At 44.9% G+C, this 11,746-nt stretch overlaps 1 protein-coding gene and 1 pseudogene across 2 annotated transcripts; one reads left to right on the top strand and one right to left on the bottom strand.

Moving 5' to 3' along the window:
* Positions 1-754: 754 nt before the first annotated feature.
* itgb1bp1 (integrin beta 1 binding protein 1) lies at positions 755-6,824 on the bottom strand. 2 transcript variants are annotated; one of them, XM_041855476.2, is made up of 7 exons: positions 6,648-6,824; positions 5,909-6,037; positions 4,967-5,045; positions 4,513-4,646; positions 4,174-4,266; positions 3,819-3,968; positions 755-1,313 (listed from the first exon to the last, which is right to left on the bottom strand). In XM_041855476.2, exons 2-7 carry the CDS (start codon positions 5,978-5,980, stop codon positions 1,242-1,244), a joined length of 600 nt encoding a protein of 199 aa, XP_041711410.1. In that variant the 5' UTR covers positions 5,981-6,037; positions 6,648-6,824; the 3' UTR covers positions 755-1,241. The 2 variants fall into 2 exon arrangements, with proteins under 2 accessions (XP_041711410.1, XP_045064952.1); XM_045209017.1 differs by lacking the exon at positions 6,648-6,824 and adding an exon at positions 6,327-6,621.
* Positions 6,825-7,141: 317 nt separating this feature from the next.
* Positions 7,142-11,029, top strand: LOC121545090 (annotated as a pseudogene).
* The last annotated feature ends 717 nt before the right edge of the window (positions 11,030-11,746 follow it).

Raw genomic sequence — 11,746 nt, 5'->3', positions numbered from 1 at the left:
GAGTACGGCCGGGATTCAATCCGATCACAGGTTATAGGCATTGCTGTTTTTGAAGGCAATGTTCCCACGTCGCGGAGAACCCATTCACTGTCAACGCTGCATATGCCAGCTCAATCGTAAATTGCCTTTTAAAGCCGCAACGCCTATAACCGGCAATCAGATTGAATCTCGGTCTATAGAGAGTAAACTAGTTCTGTAATGTTGGGGCCGGTATGTGTATACAGTATCTCCTTTGATCTGACTATAACACCGAATGACAGGGTCATTTGGTACCTCAAGGTAATTTCTTCACAGACACAGCCAGGCTGGATGCTTCATAAACCTGGAGGATTTAGGACTCCTATCCCACAGAGTTTGGGAGGAAGCAGGCATCCCATAAGTCAGTCTGAGAATGACGGGAATACTGAAGTACTGGACAGCCTAGTCACCGGAACTGATCTGTTTTAAAGGGCAAAACAGCAGGGAATCAAAGAAAAAAGACTGCATGATTCATTACAATACCTTTCCTTTATTGTACCATATTAACTGATCCAATCCCATCTGGACCAAGGAGTAAAGGGAGTATGGGAGGAGTGGTATGGAGAGGGGGATGAGAGTCACAGTGTTATGTCTTGATACCGTGGGCCCCGTGTAGCTTAGTTGGTAGAGCATGGTGCTTGTAACGCTAGGGTTGTGGGTTCGTTTCCCACGGGGGGCCAGTATGAAAATGTATGCACTCACTAACTGTAAGTCGCTCTGGATAACAGCGTCTGCTAAATGACTAAAAATGTAAATGTAATACCGTACCTTTGATTTGTATAGAAGAGAGAGGGATAGAGGAGAAGGGGGGGGTCTACAGCATGTTTGTGATAGTCTAGGTCTGTTTCTCCATCCATAGTGGAAATATTGACTGCGGCGTACCATACGTACCACGGTTACCACTTTCCCCCTTTTATAAAGGAAGTCAATGGAGTCTCTGGATGCAATATTATTATCAGAGACCTAGACAGCAAACAGCCACTTCCTTCCCAAGTCCAGCCATGAGTTCCCTGTACTGTCTAATGTATTTACATTAAATAAGATTAAGTTAGATTAAAAACAATAAAACAAGCTGTTTGTGGCCTGTAGGTGGTGTGTGAGAGGTGTTACAAAGCATGCTGGGTATGTCGTGACCCTGCTGTAAACTATGGTTTCCAGGCTCCCGATTGGTCATGGTGCTGCCCCCACGTGAGGATAGTCCCGTCCTTCAGGGCGACTACCTTTCAGGACTTCTCTGATGTCAGCACGCAGTCGAAGGAGGCAGACAGCACCTTGCAGATGGCCTGGGCTTGTTCCTGCACAGAGACAGGGAGAGGAGAAGGGAAAATGACGTGTTATGAAAACACAGTGTGGGAGTAAATTTGAAAATAAAAGCTTATTCCAAATTAAACGAACACCACTACCTCTCTGTCATGGTTTAAACCAGTGACAGTTGGTTCAATTTTTTTCAATCGCATGAATCTCTCTACTCCGCCTGTCTCCCTCTCTCTGCCTATCTTGAGCTTTCGTTAGCAAACTTGCAACATTGGGCCCTCACCATAGCCACGGGAAGTGGTTGTGGGGTGGTGTGATTTTTTGTTGTTGTTGCCGAATATATATTTTTTGGGGCTGGGCTGAAGACGTCTATATTAACTAAATGTATTTGTATTTTATGTTTACCAGCATTTGTAACTTGAGTCTGGTAATGATCTGTACAAAACAGTTAATACTTGCATGATATGTTTTCCAGTTTCTTGAAATACTTTGCTAATATTTCTGTGAAAACTGAAATGGTCTATTCATTCCTTTTACATTTTAGTAGATGCTCTTTTCCAGAGCAATTTACAGTAGTGAGTACACACATTTTCATACTTTTTTGTACTGGTCCCCCATGGGAATCCAACCCACACCCCTAGCGTTGCAAGCGCCATGCTCTACCAACTGAGCCACATCATCACAACCCCCTTGATGTCTCAATGTACTCAATGACTGTATTGTGCATTGTTTTTCTTCATGGTGATGGAAAGTTTACAGGTGCAATCCTAGATGACCAGCCAATGTAAAATACAGTAATGTACATTTACATTAAGTGGTTTGTTAGGATGGTAAATGAATACTGCACAAAAAGTTATTTTATCATGAAAAATATTTAATTTGATGTGGATGTTTTGTGTCTTTGCCCATAACTTTGCACTTTTTGTTTTGTTTTGTATTTCACCCCCAATTTCGATCTTGTCTCATTGCTGCAACTCCCCAACGGCTCGGGTGGCGAAGGTCGAGTCATGCGTCCTCCGAAACATGACCCGCCAAATCGCGCTTCTTAACACCCGCCTGCTTAACCCAGAAGCCAGCCGTACCAATGTGTCGGAGGAAACACTGTTCACCTGATGACTGAGGTCAGCCTGCAGGCGCCCGGCCAACCACAAGGAGTCGCTAGAGCGCGATGAGCCAACTAAAGTCCTCCCGGCCAAACCCTTCGCTAACCCGGACGACGTTGGGCCAATTGTGCGCCGCCCTATGGGACTCCCGATCACGGCCGCTCATGATACAGCCCGGAATTTAACCTGGGTCTGTAGTGACGCCTCTAGCACTGCGGTGCAGTGCCTTAGACCCAAATTTGCACCTTTTGATGTAAATATTTAAGGACAGGGTTTTGTTCTTTCTGGATTCCATTCGAATAACAATCGCAAAGAAAGGGACAGGGCAACAAGTCTTACAATTCCAACTATTGAATCCTGCAAGACACTGATCTTAATTATACAACAACCTTTTTGCCAAAGCGGAGATGCTGAAAAAAAGAAATGCCCGCACTACGGACATCTATATCGGTCCGCTAATGCTAAAGGCCCAGTGCACTACTTTTGTGAAAAAAATGTTTGTTCACATTTTGTATTAAATTCAGATTTTTTAGGGGGTGCCGCAGCACCCTCAGCACCCCTACTTCCCACGGCTATGGCGCCGATGAGCTCAGGACAGACACAGCTGTATTTGCGTCCCATATTTCAGCCCCTTTTCAGGTGTCCCGACTTTTCTTTTTACAAAAAAAACGTATCAATTAATTCAAGCTACAAGAGTGTAGGCCTAATGACAATGGTCATTACACCTTTTGGGGTTTTGTAACAGATGTCTCTTTCCCTTCATCAAATGGCAGGTGCACAGTGCACTGTTTGGATGCTGGAATAATTTTGGAGTTGACGAATGTGCGCAGGTAGCCTACTTTTTCAAGTGATTTGTTTGACAATCAGATGAAAATATCATGACTGGTTGTGTTCATGCCTCATTAAAAGATAATACATGTTTAGCATTCAAATACATTGTCTTTACTATGTAGCAGTACAAAATGGCATTTTAAACAAATAGGAGAATGGATCAATTAGAGACCCACCCAAAGTTTGACTTTTGTTGCATTTAGGGGAGCTCATGCCCCCTATAATTCACACACTGTTTCAGTCATTTGGCAGATGAGTTTATCCAGAGTGACTGACGCTGAAGTGGGGCCACTGTGAAAGAGACTTGTCTGTATGAGCCATTGAGGCCTGCTTCCTAAGTCTGCTGCTATTCTTATGAATGGATGAGGGGTCAAGACAGGAAAGCTGTCGCACACATGATAAACAATTATCTTGCTCAGCATTGCCTTCAGTTTGCCACAAACTGTGGTATGAAAAAAAGCTAGAGAACCCGAGTTTGTGTGGACCCCAGAATATTGCTTTGAGATTTATCAATATGAGACAGTGGTAGTCAGTGGTGTAGTTGGGGGAAAAAATAGGTGGGTAAATGCATTGGTCCGTCTATCTATTACATGCAAACACAAACACACTCACCGCGCTGCTGCACTGGTACACCCAGATGCTGCAGTCCTGCTGCTTGGCATCAGTGGTCTTGAGAGCCAGCAGGTTCTTCCCAGCCCCCAGGCCGTCATCATAACAGAGCATCCTCATTATCAGATAGAGAGGGTGGCGGTGCAGAACGTCCTATACAGGAACCACAACAATAATGCACATTACAACATCATTATAACAGCAGACATACAGACAGACAATCAGGTAGAGCGGGAAACAGTGCAGAACATCCAACTTAGGAAACGTTACAACAATATGTTCCAACTAGAAAGGTCAAGTTTCAGTAGAAACTTTTGTGGCGCTAGAACTTTTATAACATGGAAATGGAATCACTCACACACTGATCCATGGAGGCCACTTTGACTCCATACTTGGACACTCCCAGTACCATCTCCTCATCTCCTGGCACAAACGGCAGCTTTCCATCTTGCTATGGAAGGAACACAACAGATACTCTTTGTTCATATAGAGTGACTTGTCAAAGAGGAAACAGAGGCTGCCTCTGCCTCACCACTCCAACATTCATCTCCATCACCATAATCAAATTGAGTGATTATACAGTCATGAATTGGTCTCCACTGCACTGCATTGAACCTGAATGTATAGTATTGCATTCTGAAGTGCCCATACTGTACTGTACATCCCAGATTTGAAGGTGTTTCCAGGTTCTAATTACCTGGGCTGCATCTATGTAGTTGATGAGTTCCAGAGGCTCCTGCAGGGTCTTACTCATCTCAAACGGCAGCTTCTCAATGGCGCCGACATACTTCACCCTGAACTCAGCACACGTCTCCGAGGCAGCACTGTTACCTAAAGTTCACAGTTCAATCATCCGTCGTCATTACCACTGGGTCATGAAGGTGTTCATTAGGCATCAAACTGAATAAAATGAACTGAAACAGGGAGGGACTACCAATAAGACACTAATTTTAGTTGTCCATTGCGAAACATTTTGAAATATTTTGTTGCATGCCCTACAATGGACAAGAGCCAGATCTGAAAGGACTTGATATGTACAGGCAATATTGTTGGAACCTTTCCGGCCCCTTCATCGGACTGTCAGTGAATAGGAAGGAAAGGGGATGAGGAAACTAGCCGAGGTCATTTCAGAGAATTGTAGGTTTTCTTACCTGAGCTCTTGGTTGAGTCTGTGTCAAGGCTAGCTACAGTACTGGACCTGGAGAGACCTCCCAAACTGGAGTCTACTGACTAAAGAGAGGAGAGAGAAAAGCACACCATCTCACCATATTGTCTTGAGAAATGTTACATGATAGACTGAAACGTTGACCAAATCGCAGAGGTCATGGTTTCTGCTGCAATATTTGTGTATGAGAACGAAAGAAACACACACACCAACCACTTATGAGTAGAGTTTCAGTGAAAAAATAGAAATGAACTCAAGCAGACATCGATTCAGGAGTCCTTGACAGAATGCAAGACCTTCTTAATAAACTGAGTCATGTTTGTAATCAGAAAGGACAGCTGTGCAGTAAGTGAATCGATGATAATAAAGAGTCATTTCTCCATCCGCCCCTTCGGCTTAACCATCTTAGCATTTGTTTGTGATTCACCACATGGGCAGGCATCTCGTATGAGACATGATTACATTGTCCAGACAGAGCTCTCGTCTAACATGTATAAAAGCCACTGTCAGATGTGAGGGATCTTCTAATAAGATTATAATCAGTCTAATCCGCCTGTCTGTCCGTCTACCTGCCTGTCTGTCTGTCTGCCTGCCTGTGTCTGTCTCCAGTATTTTCTGAATGCGTCTGCTTTTGTATTCTGAGACTGTACCCTGTTGCCTCCATGGTAAATGATTTACCAAGAACAACAAGCAGCTCCAGCACCAGAACCCCCCCAGAGACTAGACAGGTGAACGCAACACAAGGGAAAATCAAAGGAAGCTCCCTATTGGAGGACTAGGTGGAGCTTCCTCCATTCTGATTACATCTATCCTCTTCAGATCAACTAGAGCGCATCATCGAAGGACGAGGGAAGGGAAAAATCCACATTTTCTGGGATTGGAATGTAGCCCAGGACAGTGTAGTCTAATGTAATGTATAATGGCCCACCTTGCTCTTGGTACTGATCTCACTGCTTTGGGAGCTGCTGCTGCTGTGACGCTTTTTGACCTTCCGGAACATTCTTCACCATGACGCCAGCACTCCACCAGCCCCCAGCTCCCTTGCAGGCACCACTGTCTGATGAAGACAAGGATATTTTGTTGTGATGGTCCCAGCACTACACAGGGCAAGTCATGTGATTTGGCTTGTAGTCTACAGAGAATGAGATGAACCCATCCACTAGGTGTGAAGGTGGTCATACATGTATTACAAAGTTATTACAAATAATATTAATATTTACTTCCTAAATAAAAATAATAATATTGAAATATCGTTTTGAAATGGAATTCCATACATAAATATTGTGTGTCCTTGTGAGACTAACAGCTGCCACACAGTGAATGCATACTATTCAAGTCCTGCATACATTATTATACTACCACTCCCACCATCACAACTCGAAGAGCTTTGTCCAACTTATTAAGAATCAACAGGCTGCCACACGCGCACTTTCTCGCGCCTGTCCCTTAAATGGTGTCTGGAGTAGGCTGGCACTCAATGAAAGTCCATTGTCCCAAACTTTGTCAATGAATGCCCCTTGTAACGGAAACCCGTTGCTATGATAAACAATTTACCCCACCCACACCCTTATCGACGTATCCGTTCACGCTCAAAAAGGTTGAAATTATCGTGTATTTTTACAGAAAGTGCCAAACCGGAGCACTACGCACAAATACACAGGGCATACCTCAGTTTGAAACTTGTTCTAAGCCAGTTTGGGGCTGTTTTGGGGTGTTGTTCATCAAAGGAGCAGGGCTGTGGCTCTTTCTGTGTAGGCGAGTGAGAGACTCGCATTGACACTTCACTTCCTCTGCAGTTCCACCCAAAATCACATTAAAGGGGACGCAACTTAGTTACATTTGTATCAATATTGTAAACTTTGTTACTTTGTAAGAAATTACGCGGCCGCTCACCTACAGTGCACCATTGTTACAAAGTATGAACATCAATTGATACTTTTGTTTCACGTGCCACAAACACGTGTCTACAGTGTGACGCTGCTTTTTATACAGTGATTGAATTGGGCGCTAAAACTAAAAGTTCTAAACCAATGTATGTTCAGTATCTATCAATGAAAATATAAAAACGTTTTCTAAGATGAGCAAATAATATAATTATGTCGGAACTAAAAAGATGGCTTGAGTGTTCTTCGGTCGTATTTTGACGACACGTGTGCGCCAGCCGGAAGTTCATACAAACATACGTCTGGAGGGAAAATTCAATGGAGAACGTCATCATTATCCAGGTCCTGTACTACTGCTATAAATGTACCATTAGAATATGTTACTTCTGCAGTATGGCTGCAAAACTTAAAACAGAAATATCGGCAGCCCGCGGAGGAGAGCGACCAGCTCCTTATTCGACCACTGTGAGTAGCACCTGCCATTCCAAGGATATCCAGATGTATTATGAGATTTGCAATAAATTAAAATGAGATGTAAACAAAAAGTACAATGCAATTATGTGATGGTTTTCTCCCTGTGATGCTTTTATCATGGAAGTGCAGGGCAGGACGTGGGCAGATCGTGCATCATCTTGGAATTCAAAGGAAGGAAAATCATGGTAGGTCAATTCTCCATCTTAACATCCATGCATGTTTTGTGGGTAACACTTAACATAGGGTAATGCTGTTATAAGCATGTATTGTGACCCTACACATGTCTCCTGAGTTGGACTGTTGCATCCACCCAGGCTTGGAAGGCATGGACGCTCTTCCCTACATCGACTTGATAGATCCATCTGTGATAGACCTGCTCCTCATCAGCCAGTGAGTTGTTGTTGTTGTTTACATAGATGAGGTCGATCGTGCAGAGTAAGTGTTGACCAATGTCTTCTTCTCACCAGCTTCCACCTGGACCACTGTGGTGGAATGCCCTGGTTGCAGCTTCAAAGGGAGAACCTTGATGACCCATGCCACCCAGGCCATCTACTGCTGTCGGATTAAGTCAAAGTCAGGTAGGCAACACTCCTACTTGTTTTTTATTATTATATATTTTTGAAGGAGTGGGGCAGTCCCATTCCTAATGTATTTTATTGGTTTTATTGAACAGATAGGACAGTGGCGAGATGACAGGAAAGGAAAGAGAGTGCGAGTCAGAAGGGAATGGGTTGGATTCTAATGCCGACTCGGGTATATAATAATTCATTTAATTTGTCAAGCGTTTTTCTCACACCCAAGGCACTACATAAAAAAAAAATATATAATAATAAAAACAATCCAAAACACAAAACATAGAACACAGACAACAATCAAAGCTATATACAGGTGTCGTCAGATCCGGAGGACACGAGAACACAATTAGCAGAGGTCCTTGAAAGCTTTCTGAACAGCACAGTCTTGAGCTGTGCCTTAAAGGAGGACAGAGACTCTGCAGCCATAATACTGTCTGGAAGTGCGTTCCACAGCTGCGGAGCCGCGCAACTGAAAGCCCTGTCACCCATAGTTTTTAGTCTGCTGCGGGGCTGCTGAAGGGAGGCGGAAGTGCGAAGGGTGCGTGTGGGGCAGGAGGGTAGAATGAGGTCAGACATGTACTTGGGTCCAGAGTTGTGGATAGCTTGGTAGGTGTGAACCAGGATTTTGTAGTCAATGCGTGAGCATATGGGGAGCCAGTGGAGGTTGAACAGCACTGGAGTGAGGTGTGGTGAGGACACGTGCAGCACAGTTCTGGACATATTGTAGCCTGTTTAGGCACATGGCAGATGCGCCTATAAAAAGGGCATTACAATAGTCCTGACGGGATGAAATAAAGGTGTGGATGAGTCGCTCAGCTGCAGGTTGTGATGGCATAGGTCTTAACCTGGCAAAAAATATGGAAAATGAGACTTTGGTCATACTCTTGATGTTGGCCTCAAACAAATGCTGACTGTCAAATATCAAACCCGGTTTGTGAAACTCACTGGAGGGGAGGACCTTGACACCATCAATATTGAGGCTGTAGCTGCTGGTGTTGTTTATGATGGTGCGAGTGCCAATCAGGACGACAGGAAAACTCCATGCTTTGATGTCCTGCAGGCAGCTGACCAGGAGTGCATTGGCAGTGTCAGTGTTTGTGGAGACATACAGCCGAGTGTCGTGTATGTGTACTGGGGTCTGTGGCGCTAACTGCTAGACCACACAGGCCACATCATTCATAGGAGTTTTCTCCTTACACAGTGTTCCTTTATGGCAGAGCTGCCCAAGTCTAGTGATCGAGGCCCACAGTGTCTTTGATTTCTATTTCATGTCAATATTTGTCACTCTGTCGTTCTATTTCTGCAGACGACATGCTATACACAGAGACCGACCTGGAGGGGAGTATGGACAAGCTAGAGACCATCAACCTTCACGAGGTGAAGTAGGTGGCTGGCATCAATTTCTGGTGCTGCCACACCGGGCACGTCCTTGGTGCAGCCATGATCGAGATTGCTGGAGTTAAGGTAGGGAGTGGATTGAAGTATTGTGATGATTGAACTTCTTAATTTGTGTATAGGTTTCCTCTGAAGTACACAACTGTACACAATATACTGTATGATGTGATATTGTTATTGTGTTAGTTATTCTATTCCTTTTTTATTATATTATAATGCCTGTCTCTGGTAATCACAGTCCTCTGTATTGGGGATGAATTATTCAACAACAACAAAAAATCTCTCTCTCCCTAGCTGTTTTCTCTCGCCAGGAGGACGGTCATCATGGCTGCCGAAATCCCCAGTATCAGACCCCACATCCTCATCATATTACGGAACCAATAGTCAGTAAGCACTGTGATATTTTGTCCACACATTGGCAGATGGGTTCAAAGTTCATCTCTCTCTCTCTCTCGTCCACAAATGGCATGCACATCCACGAAAAAAGGGAGGAGCGCGAGGCTGGCTTCTGTAACACGGTCCATGACATAATGAACAGGGAAGGCCGCTGTCTCATCCCCGTGTTCGCCTTGGGGAAGAGCCCAGGAGCTGCTGCACATCCTGGGTGAGACCGTCCGCCTCAAGCGCCTCTGCGTTATGGTCAAATGGTTCTGACTGAAAATACCTAACATTTCTCCCTCCCCTCTTATTACACATTGAATATAAACTGGAGGCTCCGGTTGTGTTTTCTCTGTAGATGTGTATTGGCAGAACCACCCTGAGCTCCATGATATATCTACTACGTCTCTCTGGCCAAGAAGTGCATGGCCGTCTACCAGACCTACGTCAATGCCATGAACGACAAGATCCGCAAAGCCATCAACATCAGCAACCTCAAGGTTAGAGGAACTCTTAGGAGGATACTTACCTGTATGTTTTCTTCTCTAAGGAGAATGCTACAAGCACACACTCGTAATGCTATGTTTGACAGGTAGAATATGGTCGTTATGTCCATATTCCATATATGGATCAATATGTCTGGCTTATCTGTTTTCAACCTAGTTAGCTTGGGAGACACCACTTAAACCCTCTCTCAATGATGAACCTATGTCCCAGACTCGAGCATCCCCCGTCTCTGACTTCTCGTCCCCACTCTGTCTCTCCAGAGCATGCACCACTTTGACGACATAGGTCCCAGTGTGGTGATGGCGTCTCCAGGTATGATGCAGAGCGGCCTGTCCAGGGAGCTGTTTGAGAGGTGGTGCACCGACAAGAGGAATAGAGTCCTCATCGCTGGCTACTGTGTGGAGGGAACCTTGGCCAAGGTAAGATTGACTTACATATTGGTCGCATTCATTAGGCAACAAATGGAGAGAAAAAAACTGACTGAAATAGGGAGGGACTAGTCCGGTACTTGTCCAATAAGAAACACTTGTTTTCGTTTTATGTGCCCTAATGAATATGACCCTGGTTTCACTTCAGTTGTTCAATGTCTATGTAGATTCCATTTTCAGGACATACAGGCTATTACAATCATTCTAATTGTCTTTTATCTCTGTCTGTCATGTGTGGTCTCTAGCACATCATGTTAGAGCCAGAGGAGATCGACACCATGTCAGGGCAGAAGCTGCAGCTGAAGATGTCTGTGGATTACATCTCCTTCTCATCTCTGGCCATGCAGTCATGGGTGAACAGAGAGTACAGGAGGGGACTGAGCACGCACCTCTGAGGGGCCCCCGGGTTGAGGATCAGCATGGCAGATGTGTTGTTATCTACCCTTACCACCTGGGGGCGGCCCGTCAGGATGTCCAGGATCCAGTTGCAGAGGGAGGTGTTTAGTCCCAGGGTCCTTAGCTTAGTGATGAGCTTTGAGGGCACTATGGTGTTGAACGCTGAGCTGTAGTCAATGAATAGCATTCTCATGTAAGTGTTCCTTTTGTCCAGGTGGTAAAGGGCAGTGTGGAGTGCAATAGAGATTGCATCATCTGTGGATCTGTTGGGGCGGTATGCAAATTGGAGTGGGTCTAGGGTTTCTGGGATAATGGTGTTGATGTGAGCCATGACCAGCCTTTCAAAGCACTTCATGGCTACAGATGTGAGTGCTACGGGTCGGTAGTCATTTAGGCAGGTTACCTTAGTGTTCTTGGGCACAGGGACTATGGTGGTCTGCTTGAAACATTGGTATTACAGACACAGTCAGGGACAGGTTGAAAATGTCAGTGAAGACACTTGCCAGTTGGTCAGCGCATGCTTGGAGTACACGTCCTGGTAATACGTCTGGCCCTGCGGCCTTGTGAATGTTGACCTGTATAAAGGTCTTACTCACATCTGCTACGGAGAGCGTGATCACACAGTCATCCGGAACAGCTGATGCTCTCATGCATGTGTCAGTGTTGCTTGCCTTGAAGCGAGCATAGAAGTAATTTAGCTTGTCTGGTAGGCTCGTGTCACTGGGCAGCT

Source organism: Coregonus clupeaformis, chromosome 29, assembly GCF_020615455.1.
Source record: "Coregonus clupeaformis isolate EN_2021a chromosome 29, ASM2061545v1, whole genome shotgun sequence".
NCBI lineage: Eukaryota > Metazoa > Chordata > Actinopteri > Salmoniformes > Salmonidae > Coregonus > Coregonus clupeaformis.
This window is presented reverse-complemented; position numbering and strand designations above follow the sequence as displayed.